The sequence below is a fragment of the Pelophylax lessonae genome (genome assembly GCF_965119305.1).
Source record: "Pelophylax lessonae genome assembly, chromosome: 4".
In the NCBI taxonomy this organism is placed as follows: domain Eukaryota; kingdom Metazoa; phylum Chordata; class Amphibia; order Anura; family Ranidae; genus Pelophylax; species Pelophylax lessonae.
In genome coordinates, this window is record NC_138771.1 from 450,368,312 (window position 1) to 450,391,828 (window position 23,517).

General features: G+C 45.1%; 1 protein-coding gene across 1 annotated transcript in view; it reads right to left on the reverse strand.

Annotated features, from left to right (window-relative positions):
* Positions 1-1,813: 1,813 nt before the first annotated feature.
* Positions 1,814-23,517, reverse strand: part of CSF1R (colony stimulating factor 1 receptor) — a 192,114-nt gene continuing 170,410 nt past the window's right edge. Inside the window, exons 18-21 of the mRNA XM_082255573.1 lie at positions 6,157-6,268; positions 5,453-5,552; positions 4,948-5,053; positions 1,814-2,486 (exon numbers count right to left, since the gene is read on the reverse strand). Coding sequence (XP_082111699.1) covers positions 2,379-2,486; positions 4,948-5,053; positions 5,453-5,552; positions 6,157-6,268 — 426 coding nt within the window. The 3' untranslated portion in view covers positions 1,814-2,378. The remainder of the gene's footprint in view (positions 2,487-4,947; positions 5,054-5,452; positions 5,553-6,156; positions 6,269-23,517) is intronic.

The following is a 23,517-nucleotide window of genomic DNA, read 5'->3' on the forward strand; positions in this document are numbered from 1 at the left end:
AAATTTGAACAGGGTTATTCATTTTTGGGTAGAAGTCAGATTGGTGATTTTCAGCAGTGTGCATGCTATGGTTGAGACTTGATTATTTACATGTGCTAGAACAGATTTATCTTGTGTCTTGGCCCCAACATTTGTTAAAACAATAGATCTATGACAAATTTTAGGTTTTCTAAAATTAATAAAATTTGGTTTTGTATTTTATAGATATTTGAGTAATTTATCAGTGCAGATTTATTATCATGTTAATCTCTGATGGTACTCTATTGAATCAAAAGAATTTGACATATATTCTAACCCAACTCTACTAAATAAATGTTCTCAGTGTTGCTGTCTCTGCCCCCTTTAATTCATCACTTTTTGATTTTGTGACACCATGCCACCAGGACAGGATGTGAGTATGAATCTACCTAATGGGGTATAGATATGTTTTAGCCCTTCCTACCTTTGCTTGAGTTGTGCTTGAAGAAAAACTCAAAAACAGACAAAAATATAGGTATCTAATATGTGTGAACTTTGCTTTTGAATGCAATGTCCAACTGAAAAGCCAGTCACCCCCTCCAAAAACACAAAGGCTTGTTTGAGGTATGCAGACTTCTAAACATGCTGGGGACACCTGTCTGCTGTTAGATGTGACCTGAGTCTTAGAAAATGCACCCAGAATCAAAGTTGGTGATTTGTTATAAGGAGTTGGGAGCTGGTGGAGCAGGTAGGCTTACATTTTAATGTTAAGAGGTGTTTGCATTAAAATAAAAAAAATATCAAGTGAAAATATTCCTTTCCTGTGTAGATTTTTCTCTTGACCAAAGTTTTCCTTTAAGAACAGTCCAGAAGTGAAACATTGAGGTTGATTTACTAAAGATAAATTCTCAAAAAAAAAAAAATTGCCTGAAAATTGCTCTGCTTTGATGTGAAGGCAGCCTAAGTTCCCGAGCCCTGTCACTTAAGGAATGTCAGTTCTTGCTGAGCCTTGGGGCAGATTTTGACTTTAAGAATAAATGAAAATAAATGGTTTCATATTATTAGGCCGTATCTCTACTATAATGTGGTAATTTTGTTCACTGGGGCAACAAAGAAAGATTTGCATGCTTCTGCTTCTTAAGATTAGGAACAAACTCCCTATTTTTTGGAACTGTGATGGATGTGAGGCACACAAGTACCTTCTGTTTCAAAAAGGCCCTGCTGATTTTCGGAAAGGTGCAACTTACAGTGTTTGCATTCTCCGAAGATGATGCAAGAGCCGGTCTGCATCAGTTTAGCCTTTAGGTACTGTACCCATCCTGATACTCACTCCGCCCCTGTGTGCTGTCAGAGCTTGCTGCTTATGCCTTGGGTAATGGTCAGGAAGACTTGGTAATGCAAAAACAGTGAAAGCCCTAAACAGACAGTCAGAAGTTGTTTTGCTGTAAAAACGTACCTATTTATGGTATATGTACAGTTTTGCAGCATGTTCGATCCTTTTTTTTTTTTTAGTCCTGCATTTGTGAATAAAAGTAGTCAAATCTGTAAAGGCTCAAGGGTTTATAGGCATTATTTCTTGCTCCTTCCAAACAAAAACAAAAAAAAAACATAAAACAGAACTCAGGACTTTAACCTTGTAGGTTCACTATTGAATGGTTTGCTTGCTTCTCCCCTTTAGGAAATAATGTGTCCAGGCAACTATAATAACCAAAGTCTATCTGTAAAATTGTTTCCTTTTTTGTACAGACAGTTCTCCAAGATTACAATCACTTCTTCATGAAGATTTAAAGTTTTTAACACTTTTGAAATGTGTTTAAACTCTGTCTGAACTTTGTATTCTGTCTATATCATTAACACCCAGTGCCTGGAGCTTGAAAATGCCAAAGCTTCAGTTACAAAAATTATTTTGTATTATTTACATATACTCTGGCCCTTTTTTCATATTTCGACAGCCAGTGCAAGCACTCCCATTGACAGTTTAACTTTACATTTCAGTTGGTGTAAATTGTACAATGACATGTAATATAAGAACAAACTGCAAGCATTTTACTTTAGGGTAGTTTAAAAAAAATCTGTATTTTTGGCAGGTATGCTGTGTGCATGCCTTTCACTTGCCTGGAGCACCTTATTGGTCTGTATATCTATTCACATTGAAGCATTACTAGCGAATAGGTCAGTATGATTATCAGTGTCTCTTGCCATGTTAATTGGTCCATTAGAGTAGAGAGTTTTCAGTGCTGTGACATTAATGCTACATTTGTTCACACCCCTCTGAGAGAGTGGGTTTCATTAGCTTAATACAGTATAAAATGCCCTTTTATTTAGTCCACCTAATATATAAAATGTGGAAGTTGTATCACATCACATTCTCCTGTAGACTTGCCGACTGCTCCTTTCCGTCCACTGTGGCTGTATCAGGATCAGCAGAACTGGTAATTGTTCCCTTTAATAAGAGGCTGCTTGATATCTGTGCACTTTTCACCCCCACAGTCTTCATCTTGTTGACCCTGAATGATGTTTGTATATTCCTTTAATAATGAAAAAATACAACATTATGCTTGTGTAGTACAAATGATAGCACTCTAACATAGTGAAATATTAACACAGCTTGAAAAATGTCTAATGTCCACTAAATCAGATTCTAGTTCAGAAGGGGATGACAGGCAGAATTCAGTAGAATCTCCCACATTTGTTCCATTATCTTACTGTGTTTTTAGGACACAAATGCTGAAAATAAATCAGTGTGTGCTCAACAGTGGTCATCAGTTGAGCAGTTGGGTTGGATGCTTTTATACAATCATACATATTTCCCCAATTAAAAATAGGGTTAAACATGGTCATCAATGTATCTTACAAGAAACAAGTGGACCAAAAAGTGGTTAAATAGGCAAAATTGTGCCACCACCTCTTTTGGAAGAGCATTCCAATCTGCCTGTCCTTACTGTTAAACAATTCATAGCAGAATGTTCATATTGGTTTAAAGTTTCATTCATCCATCCTCCATCCCTAATACAATGCAGTGGTAATTCTACCTTGGGCACAGCAGGGGCCTACAGTCATCCCCAATCACCTGATAATGGATGGTTCATAAAACCATCCCACGAATGGCTACAAGATAGCCACATTCTAGATCTATTTTCATCAGTCTTTTGGACTGGCTTCCACCTTTAAAAGGTTTTGCCATTACATCAAAAAGCACTTCTCCCTTATGTCTTCCTTTCTGCCATAGTGATTATTACCCAACAACAAAATCCTATTATCCCTACTCGCTGACATCTGATATATGTATTGATAAAATCAGGGAAGCCATCAGAGATTGTGGGGCCCCTTACACAGCTTTAGGCCTGGCCCTTCCAGGCCTGACCACCGACATTTCCAACGGCCTGCTGACTGACCATCCCACTGAATCCACCCACTGGCCATCCCATCGAATCCTTCAGACACCCACTTTTATTTTGACACTCCTAAAACTTATTATATTCTCTATCCCATGTCCTTCTCCTCCAGTCCCATCTCCTCCTCCAATCCCATCTCCTTCATACCATGTCTGCCTCCTCCAATCCCATCTCCTCCATACCATGTCTGCCTCCTCCAATCCCATCTCCTCCATACCATGTCCTCCTCCTCCAGTCCCATCTTCTTCATCCCGTGTCCTCTTCCTCTTCCAGTCCCATTTTCTCCAATCCCATCTGCTCCATACCATATCCTCCTCCTCCAGTCCCATCTTCTGCATCCCATGTCCTTTTCCTCCTTCAGTTACATCTTCCCCATTCCATGTCCTCTTTCAGTCTCGTCTCCCCCCCATCCCATGTCCTCTACCTCCTCCAGGCTAGAGAAAGAGAGAGAGAGAGAGAAAATGAGGGTGAGAATGAGCGCGAGAACAAGGGAGAGAGTGAGAGACAGAGAGAGAGAAAACAAGGGAGAAAATGATAGAGAGAGCGAATGAGAGAGCGAGGGAGAGAATGGGGGAAAGAATGAAATCAAAAGAATTAGTGAGAGTGAACAAATGAGAGAGAGAATGAGAGAGAGAAAGAGGGAAAGAATGGGGGAGAGAGACAAAGAAAAGGAGAGAATGAGAGAGAGAGTATGAGAAAGAGAGAGAGAGTAAAGAGAGAGAGAATATGAGAGTGCATGCGAGAAAGAATGAGAGAGAGAGTATAAGAGAGAGATAATGATAGAGAAAGAGAGAATGAGTACGAGAGAGAGTACAAGAAAGAATGAGAGAGAGTGCAAGGGAGTTAGTAAGATGGGAGAGAGGAGGTTGAGAAGGAAGAAGAGAAGGGGAAGGAAAAAAAAGGGGGAAGGGGTTGAAACAGAAGGGGGTGGGGGGAGATGGTCCTGAGCAAAAAGGGGTGGAGGGGTGAGAGGGGGGGGGGCTGTTCTGGGTGCGGAAGGCTCAGTCACCAATTATGCCTCCCTCATTCAGGCTCATCTCCCCCAGGGCTGGGGCAGCAAGCAGCTATTGTTTTAAAAACTCCCACCCAGTTGCCCTCAGAACTCCTCTTACAGCACAGTGCATTGCATTGAGGTGGCTGGAGTGTGGCCAGGGTTGACACATATGGGGAACGGAGTGTCAGATTGGACAAGCAGCGGAGTGAGGGTGCGGCTAGGTGGACAGTAGAAACAGGACGGGAAATGGAGCTAATACAGCCCAACTTCTATGCAAGCTGCTTTCCCCACTCTCACTGTGTTACTATGCTAGGCTGACAGTGGATGTGCAGGGCTGGAGCTAGAGGCGTATAGCTGAGTCGGTCATTGTGTCTGGGGGAAGAAAACACCCGGACAGCTGCACACACAGGCTCCGCCTCCTGCTCCTCTTCTAGGTCTAGTTTATCTGTATGGCTTTTTATGAGGCATCAGAGTGGCCCCCTGTACCAGTCCGCCCCTGCTCTCGGGACGCCCGGGCCCCTACATGTGTGTGAGCTATCCCCTCCTGATAGCGGCCGTGGCCCCACTTTTAACACCATTACTTGTGGACTAAAATCTTACCTGATCTTTGATGAGACCCATTTGCTTGCTGATTAGATCAGTTATTTGGTTAAAAGTTGGCCGATTAGTAGGTTCCAGGTCCCAGCATGCTTTCATGAGACGATATCTATGATAGAGATATTCCATTTCAAAACCAATTGTTGCAATAGGATTCATTAATGTGTATCTGTAGCTCTGCAATTAAAAGCCCTGCTCTTCTACCAAGATGGTTGTCTTAAAACACACACAGACACAGTTTGTAACAAGGCACGGCAAGTTAGTAATGGGGAAAATATCAGATGCAGGAAGACCACAGCAATACTGGTGAACAGTTCTTTGTCTAAAACGGGTAAACTTAGCAATATTTTAGCAGTATATAATGCTCAACTTTGCATGCTAATTAGTGTTTGATTCAACAGAAATCAATTTTATATAATAGTAGTTGGAAGTGGGTCAATTATCCATGTGAAAACTACTATAAGGAACTATACAAAATACCAATTTTCAGATCTTCTGCCTTACTTACACGTCCAAAGGAGAACAATCTGGGCAATCCATCTTGTATCCTTCTTTTATCATCTTATAAAACTTCCTGTTTACAATAATTCCAGGATAAGGGCTTCTGCCTGTAAAAAAAAGAAGGGCAAATTTTACAGTTAAAAAATGTCTAGTCCACTGGTGTTTGTCATTGCTGAGCAGTGTCCACATTTTCACCAAAAGAAATTCTTCTCTCACCAATATCCACATCTCAACTACACATTGCGCTTGATTTACTAAAATTGGAGAGTGCAAAATCTGGTGCAACTCTGCATTGAAACTTTAGCTTCCAGTTTTTTTCATCCAAGTATAATTGAACAAGCAGAAGTTAGAAGCGGATTGGCTACCATGCACAGTTGCACCAGATTTTGCACTGTCCAGTTTTAGTAAATCAACCCCATTGTTTATTCATCAGTGTCCATATCACTGTTTACACTACTATTTTGCACTCTTTGGCCAGTGTCCCCACTAGCTTCTTTCATGGTTCTCCACAGCCTGTCTCCAAGCAGGTTCTTCCGCTGTTCTCAACTAGTGTGTGCATTGTTACCTGGCACCTTTATCCACATTGAACGTACTACGTGCTATGCCTCAGAAATCTAAAACTACTCCATATTCCATATATAGCATGCAATACCATATTAGGTATTCATTTTATTGGTGTAATTAACATCATCATGATTACTTAGTGCTTACCAAGGGAGAAGATCTCCCACAGAAGGATTCCATAGGACCAGACATCACTTTGCACTGTATAGATGCAATCAAAAATGCTCTCTGGGGCCATCCACTTTACTGGAAGACGTGCCTTTAATGAAAAAATTAAACAAATCCATGGTTAACTTTTTTGCCTTGCATTATTTGGATTTGCTATTCAGTTCTTACCAAGACAACTATTCCTATATTTTGTATGCTCTACCCATGTTTATGTGAATTCCATCTGAGTCACTGTTGCCCTAGACATTTGGCTTTTAATTGCCATTATGGCAATTAACCATTGTGACATTACTGCTACTGCATTCTCTCCATACCTCACAATTGCCAATGATCTCATCAGGTCAGGTTGGCACTGATATCTTTCATCACATAGTTAGCAGCACAAGCATGAGGCTTCAAGGGCATGATACTGAGAGTATTACTAGGTTCCTAAAAAAGGGGGGCACCCTTGGCACTGCCTGCGTTATCATCCCATCTCCTTTCCTTTTTAAGCCTGTTTGTTATCCCTTTACTGCTATACTTTCCTTCCATTACTTCTCTTGCCCTTTGCTCACAGGGATCCCAAGCCAAAGAACCCAGACATGCAAAACCTGAAGAAGGGTTGTCTCACCACATCCCAATATATGAGGAGTCTTGCAGCAAAAACATGAGAGAAGAAAACAGACAAACCCTTATACTGTATTGGTGTTAAACTAACAGATTGAAAAGATATTGTAATTGGTGTGGAATAAGTAAAAAGTGAATAAAAGGAAAGTCAATCTGAAGGAGCAGCAGTTAGCTGCAAAACAGGGCACCTCTGCCTTTGTTTAACCACACCATACAACTGACTTGCAAAAAGTCCCCAAAAAGTTCCTTGCAATGTCACTGCTTCCATCTAACCTTAATATTGTGCACCTTAATTAAGCCTCATAGAAGTAAAGAGATACAACTGTATTTGTATTTAATACATTCTCTGTAAATCTGGGTGTAATATAATCTATTTTACTGAAAATATGAATTGTTCCCAAGCAGTCGTAACTGTAATTTAGTAAATATAGAATGGAAACTTATCATCATTGCTGAAAAGTTAAAATGTATATACCAATGTTCAGCAAAGATACAAAAAATTACTGCAATGCAGACCTAATGCACTCAGTAGAAGAACCTGACCATGTGCCCCAGGTGCAAGGGTCTAGCAATGCCTCTGGCAGGATAAGATGAGAATACAGAGTTAGGGGTTAGGCTTGTGGGTTAGGAGGTTTAGGTGTGGTGTCAAGGTTTGATTTGGGGAGAAATGTTAAGGCTCATGTTAGAGGTAAGGTTTTGAGTATGCCTGAAATATGGCGCTGCTTAACTCTAGAAGGTCACTGTGCAAGCCACGGCTATCCTACCAAGATGAGAAAGCTGAGTGAATGGGGAGTGAAGGGTTTGCATAGACTGGGTTAGCTAGGGTGGCTGAGTTTTTGTATTGTTTATGAGTAGTGTTGAGCGAACACGGACTGTATTATTCGTGTTCGTACCGAATAATTCGATTTTTGTTACCCGAACACGGACACGGACACTTTACTGTATGTTCGGGTAAAAAATCCGTGTTCGGTCGTTTTATTTCCGGGTTTTGCATGTTTTGGCGCTCTTTTCATGGCGGGCTTTCAACAGCCAATCAACAATCGTTTAACTGGTGTGCCTTAAGCTATCCCAGCCATGCCTGCAAATGTATGAGTAGCTGTGATTGGCCGTCTGAAGCATGTGACCAAGTCTTTATAAGTTCGAGGCAGCCGCAGCGGCTTCATTCTGCTGCTTAGCTCAGGGACAGAGCACACATACGTGCTGGCTGCTGATTAGGGAAAGACAGGCAGGGAAAACAAATTGGTGTCCGGATAGAATTTAGGGTCAGGTCGGAGTGTTTAGGCAAGGCGAGTTGTAGGCATTTTAGGGATAGAGTCTGCTGAATTATAGGGTCAGTGTGTTCTACAAACTACAATCGATATTGCTGTGTGGTGTGGGATAGGAGATAGGCAGGTGTCAGTGATCCACATCCATTTTTCTGTGTGTGGGCTGCAGTGAACACAATCTTTTTGGGGTGCAGTGAACACAATCCTTTTGGGGTGCAGTGAACAAAATCTTTGTGGGGTACAGTGAACACAATCTTTGTGGGGTGCAGTGAAGACAATCCTTGTGGGGTGCAGTGAAGACAATCCTTGTGGGGTACAGTGAACACAATCTTTGTGGGGTGCAGTGAAGACAATCCTTTTGGGGTGCAGTGAACACAATCTTTGTGGGGTGCAGTGAACAAAATCTTTGTGGGGTACAGTGAACACAATCTTTGTGGGGTACAGTGAACAAAATCTTTGTGGGGTACAGTGAACACAATCTTTGTGGGGTGCAGTGAAGACAATCCTTGTGGGGTGCAGTGAAGACAATCCTTGTGGGGTGCAGTGAACAAAATCTTTGGGGGGTACAGTGAACACAATCTTTGTGGGGTACAGTGAACACAATCTTTGTGGGGTGCAGTGAAGACAATCCTTGTGGGGTGCAGTGAAGACAATCCTTGTGGGGTGCAGTGAACAAAATCTTTGGGGGGTACAGTGAACACAATCTTTGTGGGGTACAGTGAACACAATCTTTGTGGGGTGCAGTGAAGACAATCCTTTTGGGGTGCAGTGAACACAATCTTTGTGGGGTACAGTGAACACAATCTTTGTGGGGTGCAGTGAAGACAATCCTTGTGGGGTACAGTGAAGACAATCTTTGTGGGGTGCAGTGAAGACAATCCTTTTGGGGTGCAGTGAACACAATCTTTGTGGGGTGCAGTGAACAAAATCTTTGTGGGGTACAGTGAACACAATCTTTGTGGGGTACAGTGAACACAATCTTTGTGGGGTGCAGTGAAGACAATCCTTGTGGGGTGCAGTGAAGACAATCCTTGTGGGGTGCAGTGAACAAAATCTTTGGGGGGTACAGTGAACACAATCTTTGTGGGGTACAGTGAACACAATCTTTGTGGGGTGCAGTGAAGACAATCCTTGTGGGGTGCAGTGAAGACAATCCTTGTGGGGTACAGTGAACACAATCTTTGTGGGGTGCAGTGAAGACAATCCTTTTGGGGTGCAGTGAACACAATCTTTGTGGGGTGCAGTGAACAAAATCTTTGTGGGGTACAGTGAACACAATCTTTGTGGGGTACAGTGAACACAATCTTTGTGGGGTGCAGTGAAGACAATCCTTGTGCGGTGCAGTGAAGACAATCCTTGTGGGGTGCAGTGAACAAAATCTTTGGGGGGTACAGTGAACACAATCTTTGTGGGGTACAGTGAACACAATCTTTGTGGGGTGCAGTGAAGACAATCCTTGTGGGGTACAGTGAACACAATCTTTGTGGGGTGCAGTGAAGACAATCCTTTTGGGGTGCAGTGAACACAATCTTTGTGGGGTGCAGTGAACAAAATCTTTGTGGGGTACAGTGAACACAATCTTTGTGGGGTACAGTGAACAAAATCTTTGTGGGGTACAGTGAACACAATCTTTGTGGGGTGCAGTGAAGACAATCCTTGTGGGGTGCAGTGATCAAAATCTTTGTGGGGTACAGTGAACACAATCTTTGTGGGGTACAGTGAACACAATCTTTGTGGGGTGCAGTGAACAAAATCTTTGTGGGGTACAGTGAACACAATCTTTGTGGGGTACAGTGAACACAATCTTTGTGGGGTGCAGTGAACAAAATCTTTGTGGGGTGCAGTGAAGACAATCCTTGTGGGGTGCAGTGAAGACAATCCTTGTGGGGTGCAGTGAACAAAATCTTTGTGGGGTACAGTGAACACAATCTTTGTGGATTACAGTGAACACAATCTTTGTGGGGTGCAGTGAAGACAATCCTTTCGGGGTGCAGTGAACACAATCTTTGTGGGGTACAGTGAACACAATCTTTGTGGGGTGCAGTGAAGACAATCCTTGTGGGGTGCAGTGAAGACAATCCTTGTGGGGTGCAGTGATCAAAATCTTTGTGGGGTACAGTGAACACAATCTTTGTGGGGTACAGTGAACACAATCTTTGTGGGGTGCAGTGAACAAAATCTTTGTGGGGTACAGTGAACACAATCTTAGTGGGGTACAGTGAACACAATCTTTGTGGGGTGCAGTGAAGACAATCCTTTTGGGGTGCAGTGAACACAATCTTTGTGTGGTACAGTGAACACAATCTTTGTGGGGTGCAGTGAACAAAATCTTTGTGGGGTACAGTGAACACAATCTTTGTGGGGTACAGTGAACACAATCTTTGTGGGGTGCAGTGAAGACAATCCTTTTGTGGTGCAGTGAACACAATCTTTGTGGGGTACAGTGAACACAATATTTGTGGGGTGCAGTGAAGACAATCCTTGTGGGGTGCAGTGAAGACAATCCTTGTGGGGTACAGTGAACACAATCTTTGTGGGGTGCAGTGAAGACAATCCTTTTGGGGTGCAGTGAACACAATCTTTGTGGGGTACAGTGAACACAATCTTTGTGGGGTGCAGTGAAGACAATCCTTGTGGGGTGCAGTGAAGACAATCCTTGTGGGGTGCAGTGAAAAAAAATCTTTGGGGGGTACAGTGAGCACAATCTTTGTGGGGTACAGTGAACACAATCTTTGTGGGGTGCAGTGAAGACAATTCTTTTGGGGTGCAGTGAACACAATCTTTGTGGGGTACAGTGAACACAATCTTTGTGGGGTGCAGTGAAGACAATCCTTGTGGGGTGCAGTGAAGACAATCCTTGTGGGGTGCAGTGAACAAAATCTTTGTGGGGTACAGTGAACACAATCTTTGTGGGGTGCAGTGAACAAAATATTTGGGGGGTACAGTGAACACAATCTTTGTGGATTACAGTGAACACAATCTTTGGGGGGTACAGTGAACACAATCTTTGTGGGGTACAGTGAACACAATCTTTGTGGGGTGCAGTGAAGACAATCCTTTTGGGGTGCAGTGAACACAATCTTTGTGGGGTACAGTGAACACAATCTTTGTGGGGTGCAGTGAAGACAATCCTTGTGGGGTACAGTGAAGACAATCTTTGTGGGGTGCAGTGAAGACAATCCTTTTGGGGTGCAGTGAACACAATCTTTGTGGGGTGCAGTGAACAAAATCTTTGTGGGGTACAGTGAACACAATCTTTGTGGGGTACAGTGAACACAATCTTTGTGGGGTGCAGTGAAGACAATCCTTGTGGGGTGCAGTGAAGACAATCCTTGTGGGGTGCAGTGAACAAAATCTTTGGGGGGTACAGTGAACACAATCTTTGTGGGGTACAGTGAACACAATCTTTGTGGGGTGCAGTGAAGACAATCCTTGTGGGGTGCAGTGAAGACAATCCTTGTGGGGTACAGTGAACACAATCTTTGTGGGGTGCAGTGAAGACAATCCTTTTGGGGTGCAGTGAACACAATCTTTGTGGGGTGCAGTGAACAAAATCTTTGTGGGGTACAGTGAACACAATCTTTGTGGGGTACAGTGAACACAATCTTTGTGGGGTGCAGTGAAGACAATCCTTGTGCGGTGCAGTGAAGACAATCCTTGTGGGGTGCAGTGAACAAAATCTTTGGGGGGTACAGTGAACACAATCTTTGTGGGGTACAGTGAACACAATCTTTGTGGGGTGCAGTGAAGACAATCCTTGTGGGGTACAGTGAACACAATCTTTGTGGGGTGCAGTGAAGACAATCCTTTTGGGGTGCAGTGAACACAATCTTTGTGGGGTGCAGTGAACAAAATCTTTGTGGGGTACAGTGAACACAATCTTTGTGGGGTACAGTGAACAAAATCTTTGTGGGGTACAGTGAACACAATCTTTGTGGGGTGCAGTGAAGACAATCCTTGTGGGGTGCAGTGATCAAAATCTTTGTGGGGTACAGTGAACACAATCTTTGTGGGGTACAGTGAACACAATCTTTGTGGGGTGCAGTGAACAAAATCTTTGTGGGGTACAGTGAACACAATCTTTGTGGGGTACAGTGAACACAATCTTTGTGGGGTGCAGTGAAGAAAATCCTTTTGGGGTGCAGTGAACACAATCTTTGTGGGGTACAGTGAACACAATCTTTGTGGGGTACAGTGAACAAAATCTTTGTGGGGTGCAGTGAAGACAATCCTTGTGGGGTGCAGTGAAGACAATCCTTGTGGGGTGCAGTGAACAAAATCTTTGTGGGGTACAGTGAACACAATCTTTGTGGATTACAGTGAACACAATCTTTGTGGGGTGCAGTGAAGACAATCCTTTCGGGGTGCAGTGAACACAATCTTTGTGGGGTACAGTGAACACAATCTTTGTGGGGTGCAGTGAAGACAATCCTTGTGGGGTGCAGTGAAGACAATCCTTGTGGGGTGCAGTGATCAAAATCTTTGTGGGGTACAGTGAACACAATCTTTGTGGGGTGCAGTGAACAAAATCTTTGTGGGGTACAGTGAACACAATCTTTGTGGGGTACAGTGAACACAATCTTTGTGGGGTGCAGTGAAGACAATCCTTTTGGGGTGCAGTGAACACAATCTTTGTGGGGTACAGTGAACACAATCTTTGTGGGGTGCAGTGAACAAAATCTTTGTGGGGTACAGTGAACACAATCTTTGTGGGGTACAGTGAACACAATCTTTGTGGGGTGCAGTGAAGACAATCCTTTTGTGGTGCAGTGAACACAATCTTTGTGGGGTACAGTGAACACAATATTTGTGGGGTGCAGTGAAGACAATCCTTGTGGGGTGCAGTGAAGACAATCCTTGTGGGGTACAGTGAACACAATCTTTGTGGGGTGCAGTGAAGACAATCCTTTTGGGGTGCAGTGAACACAATCTTTGTGGGGTACAGTGAACACAATCTTTGTGGGGTGCAGTGAAGACAATCCTTGTGGGGTGCAGTGAAGACAATCCTTGTGGGGTGCAGTGAAAAAAAATCTTTGGGGGGTACAGTGAGCACAATCTTTGTGGGGTACAGTGAACACAATCTTTGTGGGGTGCAGTGAAGACAATTCTTTTGGGGTGCAGTGAACACAATCTTTGTGGGGTACAGTGAACACAATCTTTGTGGGGTGCAGTGAAGACAATCCTTGTGGGGTGCAGTGAAGACAATCCTTGTGGGGTGCAGTGAACAAAATCTTTGTGGGGTACAGTGAACACAATCTTTGTGGGGTGCAGTGAACAAAATATTTGGGGGGTACAGTGAACACAATCTTTGTGGATTACAGTGAACACAATCTTTGTGGGGTGCAGTGAAGACAATCCTTTTGGGGTGCAGTGAACACAATCTTTGTGGGGTACAGTGAACACAATCTCATACTTCTGAAGATTTGAGGGTGCTGCCTGTTTCATCCTCCTCCTCCTCCTCCTCCATCCTTTTAGGTGTACAAACAATAGTAATTGGGGCCTAGTGTGCTTCTGTACGTGTGAGATACATACACTTTTTTTGATCATATTTCCTATTCCGCTATTCAATAAAAACCTTTGGGGATCAATTAAATTGCGGAATAGTCTGTGTCGGTACGTGTGCGATCCACCTTTCCAAGTTTTTGGGGTTCATCTCATACTTCTGAAGCTTTGAGGGTGCTGCCTGTTCCATACTCCTCCTCCTCCTCCATCCTTTTAGGTGTACAAACAATAGTAATTGGGGCCTAGTGTGCTTCTGTACGTGTGAGATACATACACTTTTTTTGATCATATTTCCTATTCCGCTATTCAATAAAAACCTTTGGGGATCAATTAAATTGCGGAATAGTCTGTGTCGGTACGTGTGAGATCCACCTTTCCAAGTTTTTGGGGTTCATCTCATACTTCTGAAGCTTTGAGGGTGCTGCCTGTTCCATACTCCTCCTCCTACTCATCCATCCTTTTAGGTGTACAAACAATAGTAATTGGGGCCTAGTGTGCTTCTGTACGTGTGAGATACATACACTTTTTTTGATCATATTTCCTATTCCGCTATTCAATAAAAACCTTTGGGGATCAATTAAATTGCGGAATAGTCTGTGTCGGTACGTGTGAGATCCACCTTTCCAAGTTTTTGGGGTTCATCTCATACTTCTGAAGCTTTGAGGGTGCTGCCTGTTCCATACTCCTCCTCCTCCTCCTCCATCCTTTTAGGTGTACAAACAATAGTAATTGGGGCCTAGTGTGCTTCTGTACGTGTGAGATACATACACTTTTTTTGATCATATTTCCTATTCCGCTATTCAATAAAAACCTTTGGGGATCAATTAAATTGCGGAATAGTCTGTGTCGGTACGTGTGAGATCCACCTATCCAAGTTTTTGGGGTTTATCTCATACTTCTGAAGCTTTGAGGGTGCTGCCTGTTCCATACTCCTCCTCCTCCTCCTCCATCCTTTTAGGTGTACAAACAATAGTAATTGGGGCCTAGTGTGCTTCTGTACGTGTGAGATACATACACTTTTTTTGATCATATTTCCTATTCCGCTATTCAATAAAAACCTTTGGGGATCAATTAAATTGCGGAATAGTCTGTGTCGGTACGTGTGAGATCCACCTTTCCAAGTTTTTGAGGTTCATCTCATACTTCTGAAGATTTGAGGGTGCTGCCTGTTCCATACTCCTCCTCCTCCTCATCCATCCTTTTAGGTGTACAAACAATAGTAATTGGGGCCTAGTGTGCTTCTGTACGTGTGAGATACATACACTTTTTTTGATCATATTTCCCATTCCGCTATTCAATAAAAACCTTTGGGGATCAATTAAATTGCGGAATAGTCTGTGTCGGTACGTGTGAGATCCACCTTTCCAAGTTTTTGAGGTTCATCTCATACTTCTGAAGATTTGAGGGTGCTGCCTGTTCCATACTCCTCTTCCTCATTCTCCCTTTAGGGTAGGAAAAAATTTAATCGGGCCTAGTCTGTGTTTGTACTGAGATACACAGTTTTTTATCCTATTCCGCTATTCAATACACACCCTTTTGGTGTAAAAAACATTAAATTGCGGCATAGTTTTGACTGTGAGATACACCCGTGCGATACTGTTGTTCTTTTGTTCTGCTATTCAATAAAGACCTTTCTAGGGCAAGATCTTAAATTTCAGAAATATGAGGAGAGCGTCAAATAGGGGCCGTGGCCGGGGTCGTGGTGCTGCTGCTAGAGCTCCTGTTGCAAGGAGAGGACGTGGTCGATCTGTGCCAGCTACACGCACAAGTGAAACACCTTCCTCAAGTGTGAGTAGGCGACCTGCAGCAGTATTTGGTAGGGCATCATACGCCTCTAGAAGTGATGAGGCCAGAACACAGAGAGGCGATATTAGATTGGTTTGCTGCTGACAGTGCCTCCAGTTCCTTCACATTGTCTCCCACCCAGTCTACTGCAGAAAGGTCAGAGTTGGCACCTGCAGCCAATGTCCAACCGTCTTTCACCTCACCCCCTTGCAAATCAGGCAAGCAGTCTGAGCCCCAAGCCATACAGCAGTCTCTTATTCTTTTTGAGGACTCTGTCAGCAGGGTTTCCCAGGGACATCCACCTAGCCCTGCCCCAGAAGTGGAAGAGATTGAGTGCAGCGATGCCCAACCACTTATTTCTCAAGATGAGTACATGGAAGGACCATCACAGCACGTCTCCGATGATGACTAAACGCAGGTGCCAACTGCTGCGGCGTTCAGCATTGTGGAGACCGACAGGGAGGGCAGGGGTGAAGACTGGGTGGAAGATGATGTGGAGGACGATGAGGTCCTCGACCCCACATGGAATGAAGGTCATGCAGGTGACCTGAGTATTTTGGAGGAAGAGGCGGTGGTCGCACAGAGCCACCAGCACAGCAGAAGAGGGAGCAGGGTGCAGAAGCGGAGCGGCCGTGCCCTAGACACTACGCCTGCTACTGCCCAACGCAGCAAGGGAACGAGCGCACCAAAGTCAGCTCAAAAGAGTTCTCTAGCGTGGAAGTTCTTTAGAAAATGTGCTGATGACAGGACACGAGTGGTTTGCACCCTGTGCAATCAGAGCCTGAAGCGAGGCATAAACCTTCTCAACCTGAGCACAACCTGCATGATCAGGCATCTAAGTGCAAAGCACGAGCTGCAGTGGAGTACACACCTTCAAAACCAAGAAACGTCTCTGGCTCATCCTGCTTCCTCTTCTGCTGCAGTCTAGGCCGCTCCAGCCACCTCCGTAGTCATACCGGCACCTGCCAACCCGCAAACAGACGATCTGTCAGCAACACCACCACCTGGGTCACCAACAACCATCTCCACAATGTCCCGTGGAAGTGTTCAGCTTTCCATCTCCCAAACACTTGAGAGGAAGAGGAAGTACCCCCCTACCCACCCGCGATCCCTGGCCCTGAATGCCAGCATTTCACAATTATTGGCCTTTGAAATGCTGTCATTCCGTCTGGTGGAGACGCCCAGTTTTAAAAAGCTTATGTCGGTGGCTGTCCCACAGTACGTCGTGCCCAGCCGCCACTACTTTTCCAGGCAAGCCATCCCTTCCCTGCACAACCAAGTGGGGGAAAAAATCAGGTGTGCACTGCGCAACGCCATCTGTGCCAAGGTCCACCTAACTACCGATACGTGGACCAGTAAGCACGGTCAGGGGCGTTATATCTCCCGGCACACTGGGTAAATGCAGTGGCGGATGGGCCTGAGGCGGATAGCAATTTGGCGCATGTCCTTCCACCACCGAGGATTGCAGGGCGCTTCAGTTTGCCTCCTGTTCCTAACTCATCCTACTCCGCTACCTCATCCTCTACCGCCTCCTCATCCGGACAGCGTAATACCTTCACCACCAACTTCAGCACGGCCAGGGCTAAACGACAGCAGGCAGTTTTACAACTTGCCTGTTTGGGGGACAAACCACACACCGCGCAGGAGTTGTGGAGGAGCATGGAACAGCAGACAAATGAGTGGTTGCTGCCAGCGAGCCTCAAGCCCGGCCTGGTGGTGTGCGATAATGGGCGAAATCTCATAGCAGCTCTGGGCCTAGCCGGTTTGACGCACATCCCTTGCCTGGCGCATGTGCTGAATTTGGTGGTGCAGAGGTTCCTTAAAAACTACCCCGATATGTCAGAGCTGCTGCAGAAAGTGCGGGCCGTCTGTGCGCACTTTCGGCGTTCTCACCCTGCTGCTGCTCGCCTGGCAGTGCTGCAGCGTAACTTCGGCCTTCCCGCTCACCGCCTCATATGTGACGTGCCCACAAGGTGGAACTCCACCTTGCACATGCTGCAAAGACTGTGCGAGCAGCAGCAGGCCATAGTGGAGTTTCAGCTGCAGCACGCACGCGTGAGTCGCTCTGCGGAACAGCACCACTTCACCACCAATAACTGGGCCTCCATGCGAGACCTGTGTTCCTTTTTACGCTGTTTTGAGTACTCCACCAACATGGCCAGTGGCAATGACGCCGTTCTCAGCTTAACTATCCCACTTCTATGCCTCCTTGAAAAAACAATTCGGGCGATGATGGAAGAGGATGTGGCACAGGATGAGGAGGAGGAGGAGGAGGATGAAGAGGTAACATTTCAAAGGCTTTCAGGGCAGTCATTCGCAAGGGGCTCCGAGGGTGGGTTCCTGCACACACAAATGCCAGGGACACAATTGTCCAGCAGGGGCACAGTTCTGGAGGATGAGGAGGAGGAGGAGCTGGAGGAGGAGCTGGAGGAGGAGATGGAACCATGTTCACAGCAGGGTGGCACCCAGGCCAGCTCATGGCCATCACTGGTGCGTGGCTGGGGGGATACAGAGGACACGGACGATACACCTCCCACAGAGGACAGCCTTTCGTCGCCTCTGGGCAGCCTGGCACACATGAGCGATTACATGCTGCAGTGTCTCCACAACGACCGCCGAGTTGCCCACATTCTAACTTGTGCTGATTACTGGGTGGCCACGCTGCTGGATCCCCATTACAAGGACAACGTACCGTCCTTAATTCACTCACTGGAGCGCGATCGCAAGATGCGCGAGTACAAGCGCACGCTGGTAGATGCGATGCTGCTGGCATTCCCATCTGACAGCGGGGCCACAGTGGAAGCACAAGGCAGAGGAGGAGGAGGAGGAGGAGGAGGAGGTCGCCAACGCAACCAGGGCACCGCCAGCACCTCAGAAGGCAGGGTTAGCATGGCCGAAATGTGGAAAAGCTTTGTCAGCACGCCACAACAAACAGCAGCACCAGCAGCTCAGATGGAACGTCTTAGCAGGAGGCAGCATTTTACCAACATGGTGGAGCAGTATGTGTGCACACGCCTACATGTAGTGAATGAGGGGTCTGCCCCCTTCAACTTCTGGGTCTCCAAATTGGGCACATGGCCTGAGCTTGCCCTTTACGCCTTGGAGGTGCTGGCGTGCCCTGCAGCCAGTGTATTATCTGAACGGGTATTTAGCACGGCTGGGGGCGTTATAACAGACAAGCGCAGCCGCCTGTCCAGAGACAATGTGGACAAGCTCACTTTCATTAAAATGAACCAGGCATGGATCCCACGGGACTTTTCCGTACCTTGTGCAGAATAGCAATGGATACCGACCTTACCCACCCATTGTTCCATTTTTGCTCTTTCTCACTCTTTTGGGGTGTACCCTCATTTAAAATTTGTGAAAAGAAGCAGTGTTGGCTACCTCGTCCTCCTCCTCAGGGCCAGATTAACGTAGGGGCTATTGGAGCTGCAGCTCCAGGCCCCTACCTTTTATATAGGCCCCGGGTTGGCCATATTCACTGTGACCGCTCTTCTGTCACTTGTAAACACAGAAGTCTGGCTTCTATGCTCGCTTCCCCAGGCAGCACCCTCAGAACCTCCCCACACAGCGCGAAGGCCTGACAAGGAGGGACAGTTGCCGATGCATGGATGTGTTTATGGGCTTCAGAGACAGCATCCCATGTTGAATTAGGCATGCATGGCTGCACCCTTCCTCCTCTGGGTGCATGCCAAGGCACGGCCCTTAAGGCCCTTCAAAATCCTCAGCACCAAGACCATGATGCTCTTAATCCGGCCCTGGTCCTCCTCCACCGCCGCTTCCACCTACACCGCCTATAGGTGTGTGCAGCCTATTGCATTAGGGTGTGCACCCCAAAGTTGAAATACACATGCATGTGTTTGCCTACATGTACATGGCCCCGATACATTACTCTCCCTGCTGGCAAAGAGAAATAGAGCAGAGCAGGTCCGAGGGAGATCTTTCCCATCTCCTCACTGGCAAACAGAGCGATAATGCTATGTGCCCTAGGTGATTAGGGTGTGCCCAGGTACACCCGGAACACCCTGTGCGCACGCCTATGACACCGCCACATCCACCACCACCTCAACCTCCCTCCTACTCCATATGGGCCTCATCCTTCAGAGATGAAGAACATTGTTTTATTTTTCTGTTTTTTTTTTGTTGTTTTAAGTTATTTCCCTATCCACATTTGTTTGCAGAGCACTTGCCATGCTCTTAACTACGTTTTGCTGCCATTTGCAGCACTCTAGCCCTTTCCATTGGTGTTTTAGAGCCATTTTAGTGCCTTAAAGTTCGGGTCCCCATTGACTTCAATGGGGTTCGGTGTCCGGGAAAAGTTCGGTAAAAGTCCGGGACACGGACCCGGACTTTTTTTTAAAGTTCGGCCGAACCCGTCGAACACGGACATCTAGGTGTCCGCTCAACCCTATTTATGAGTAGTATAGTTGACTTTTAACAATGATATGAGAATTCTATAATACAAAAAATGTAGGGTTTTTTTTTTTTTAGAAAGGAATATGATTTCCATATATAAAATTGGGTCTGTCCCTGGAATTGAGTTATGGATGTAGACTTGTCAGTTATTTATTGACTACTGATTCAGCAAATTCAGCTTGTCAATTTACCAATAAGTAGTAGTGTCAGTAGTAGTGTCACTGTGCCATAAGGCAGTCGTTATACCCAGGTGGCTTTTTCTTCCTGTAAGAGCTTCGATATGGAACAAATGTCACAGTAGACACAATTGTTGTGTGCATGCTTTTTAAAGCTATTACCACAGACAGGGTGACTGTATTATAAACCATAAGAACAGATCCATCTTTATGCTGATTGCTGTAACTATAGATCTTTTCCTACTTGGTCAGCAGAATACAAACAGGAGTTTCTGTTTCTATATTAGAATGCTGCTATTGAAGTTGAACTATCACACAGAAGGACAGAGGTGGATATTGTCATGTCTCCATCATTATATTGTCATGTTATTCTTATGAGAGTTTTCACAATGTGTAATTTGCTGTGTAACCTACTGTTCATGTTGTACCAGCGCCATCTAGTAGCCATTCACATATTACATATTGGAACAATTTTTGTCCCAGCCCAGCTACCATAGCTTTCACCTATGAACTTTGGTGACATCATCTTCCCTCCATATCTTGTTTTCTACAGGAAATGCAGCTAGAGGAAACACAGCTAGTTGCATCCTCCCTCATCTTAGTTTATGGCGGCATCGCTGGTGTGTATACTCTTATGGATGCTTAACATTATCATCCTGTATCTATGTCTTGTGTAACTTACATCTTGTGCACATTTCTTGTATTTGCATTGCTATGTACAGTAATGTCTTATATGCATTGCCACATGTCAGTATACATTAGTAAGTGTATTCTCTTTTCTGTTCCACAGTTTTACCACTCTAATTTCACGTATTTCCTTGCAATAAAAGTTGAAGTTGGACCTTGCTCCTTTGTCAATGCATTGAAGGAAATCAGGGTTATACTGCCTGTCAATCTATGTACCCTCACACATAGGGAGGACAGAACAGTAAAACAGCGACCTCCTAACAAGCTAGAGACACAGTAAAGCTGCAGATTCTGCACAAGCTGATGCAAGACGCTGTGACCTCTCACAAGCTGCAGTGAAACAGCAACCGAGTACAGGTTGGACCACGTGATACTGAACCCCACACAGTGCAAGTGTGCAAACCTGCTACCATGTCAACAAGCAAGTCTGATCCATTGGAGACAAGGTCCCACACCTCAGCCAGTTCCAGAAGCTCAAAGAGGTCAGTGAGCAGCTCCACTATTGCCATTGCCCGCGCAAAGGCTGAAGCCGCCAAAATGCGAGCAGCATTTGCTGAACAAGAGAGACAATTGAAAATAGAGAAAGCACGCATGGAAGCAGTCCTAGCTGAACAACAGGCAACATTGGAAAAGCTAGAAGTGGAGAAGGAAGCTGCAGCCGCTATCGCAGAAGCAGAAGCTTTAGAAGAAGCAGCAAACTCCACAAGTGATAGACTCAGCAACATGCTTGGGCCTGAACCTGGTCATCCTGATAACCTGAAACGCACTACAGACTACATACTGCAGCACTCTAAGTCAGGTGACAGTCTGCATTTAGGACCAGGAGCAGAGTCAACCCCTGCTAAAGAGCAGCAGAATCCTCACACACGGCAAGCAACTTCTGCTGACCATTCTCCTCATGTTAAGCAAGAGAGCAGTTTTGCATACCATCATCCCTCAGTGCAACCTGAAGTAGATGGTGACTATTACAGCAACAAGTTGACACCAAAAAGCTATACCAGCCCGTCGGGACCTTTACACCACAATTTATCTCCGGGTCCATCAAGCAGAAATGAAGGTATGTCAGACTTCCTTAAATTCTTTGCCCGACGTGAGCTAATAACCAAGGGGCTCTCCAAGTTTAATGACAGACCTGAAGGCTATAGATCATGGCGATCATCATTCAAGAATACGATCAGAGATCTAGATCTGTCTGCAAGTGAAGAAGTTGATCTTCTAGTCAAGTGGCTAGGAAATGAGTCAGCAGAACATGCAAAGCGGATTAGAGACATTAATATTAACTATCCATTTAGAGGGCTGAACGCCATATGGGAGAGACTTGAAGAGTGTTATGGCTCACCAGAAGTAATAGAGAACACACTATTCCAAAGAATTCAAGATTTTCCCAAAATTCATAACAAAGGTTATCAAAAGCTTAGAGAACTAAACGATCTGCTGATGGAACTCCAAGTTGCCAAGGACGAAGGAGACTTGCAAGGTCTAGCATACTTAGATACGGCGCGTGGTGTCAACCCCATTGTACAAAAACTACCTATTAGTCTACAAGAGAAGTGGATCGCTCAAGGCTCCAAGTACAAACAGCAGTACAATGTCCAATTTCCTCCATTTTCATTCTTTGTGGACTTTGTGCACCAACAAGCAAAGACCAGAAATGATCCTAGCTTTGACTTCTCAATGTTTGACACCGCATACCCCAAACTAGGTAAACCTGTCTCACCTCGCAACCTGAAAGGTACACCTGTTGCAGTACACAAAACCAGTGTATCTCTTAAAGACTCCTCAATCAAAACTTACAGTACTACAGAGACTGAGAAGGTCCCAACAAAAGACCTGCACAGAGAGTGCCCTCTACATAAGAAACCACACTCATTGCTGAAATGCAGAGGATTTAGAGGAAAACCTCTCAGGGAACGCAAAACCTTCCTCAAGGAAAACCATATTTGCTACAGGTGTTGCGCATCTACCTCTCATCTCGCAAAAGACTGTACAGAGAACATTAAATGCTCAGAATGTGACAGTGGAGAGCATATTACAGCTTTACACCCTGGGCCACCTCCATGGACTCTCACACCTTCAGACCAGGCTGCAGAGCACGGCGGGGAGGAGAGAGATACAAAACCTCCTGAAGTGACACCCCAGTGCACCCAAGTCTGTGGAGAAGGTCTTAGTAACAAATCATGCTCTAAGATTTGTCTGGTTACAGTGTACCCCATTGGTCACAAAGAGAAAGCCATAAGGTTGTATGCCATCCTTGATGATCAAAGCAATAGATCTCTTGCTAGCTCAGCTTTCTTTGATATCTTCAGTATTAAAGGACATAACTCTTCATACTCACTTAAAACTTGCACAGGTGTGAGTGAAGAAAAAGGCAGAAGAGCTACTGGTTACCAAATCGAATCCGTAAATGGGGAAGCATCCTTGCCTCTGCCTACCCTGATCGAATGTAACCAGATTCCAAACAATAGAGAAGAGATTCCTACACCTGAGGCTGCATCGCATCATTGGCATCTAAAACCCATAGCTCATCTCATTCCTGCACTTGATCCAGAGGCTCAAATAATACTCCTGCTGGGAAGAGACATCATAAGAGTCCACAAGGTGAGAGAACAGATAAACGGTCCTCACAATTCTCCATATGCTCAGAAGCTGGACCTAGGGTGGGTCATTATAGGTGATGTCTGCTTAGGAAATGTCCACAAGCCAACCACTGTAAATTCTTTTTACACGCATACATTGGAAAATGGACGTCCATCCCTCTTTCAGCCTTGCCCTAACAAATTCCTTGTAAGAGAGAAGCCTGCAGGTATGCTATATTCGGACTTTACTGAAATCCAGAACCCTTCTTGTGGTGAAGACCTAGACCACTTAGGATGCACAGTGTTCCAGAGGACAAAAGAAGATCA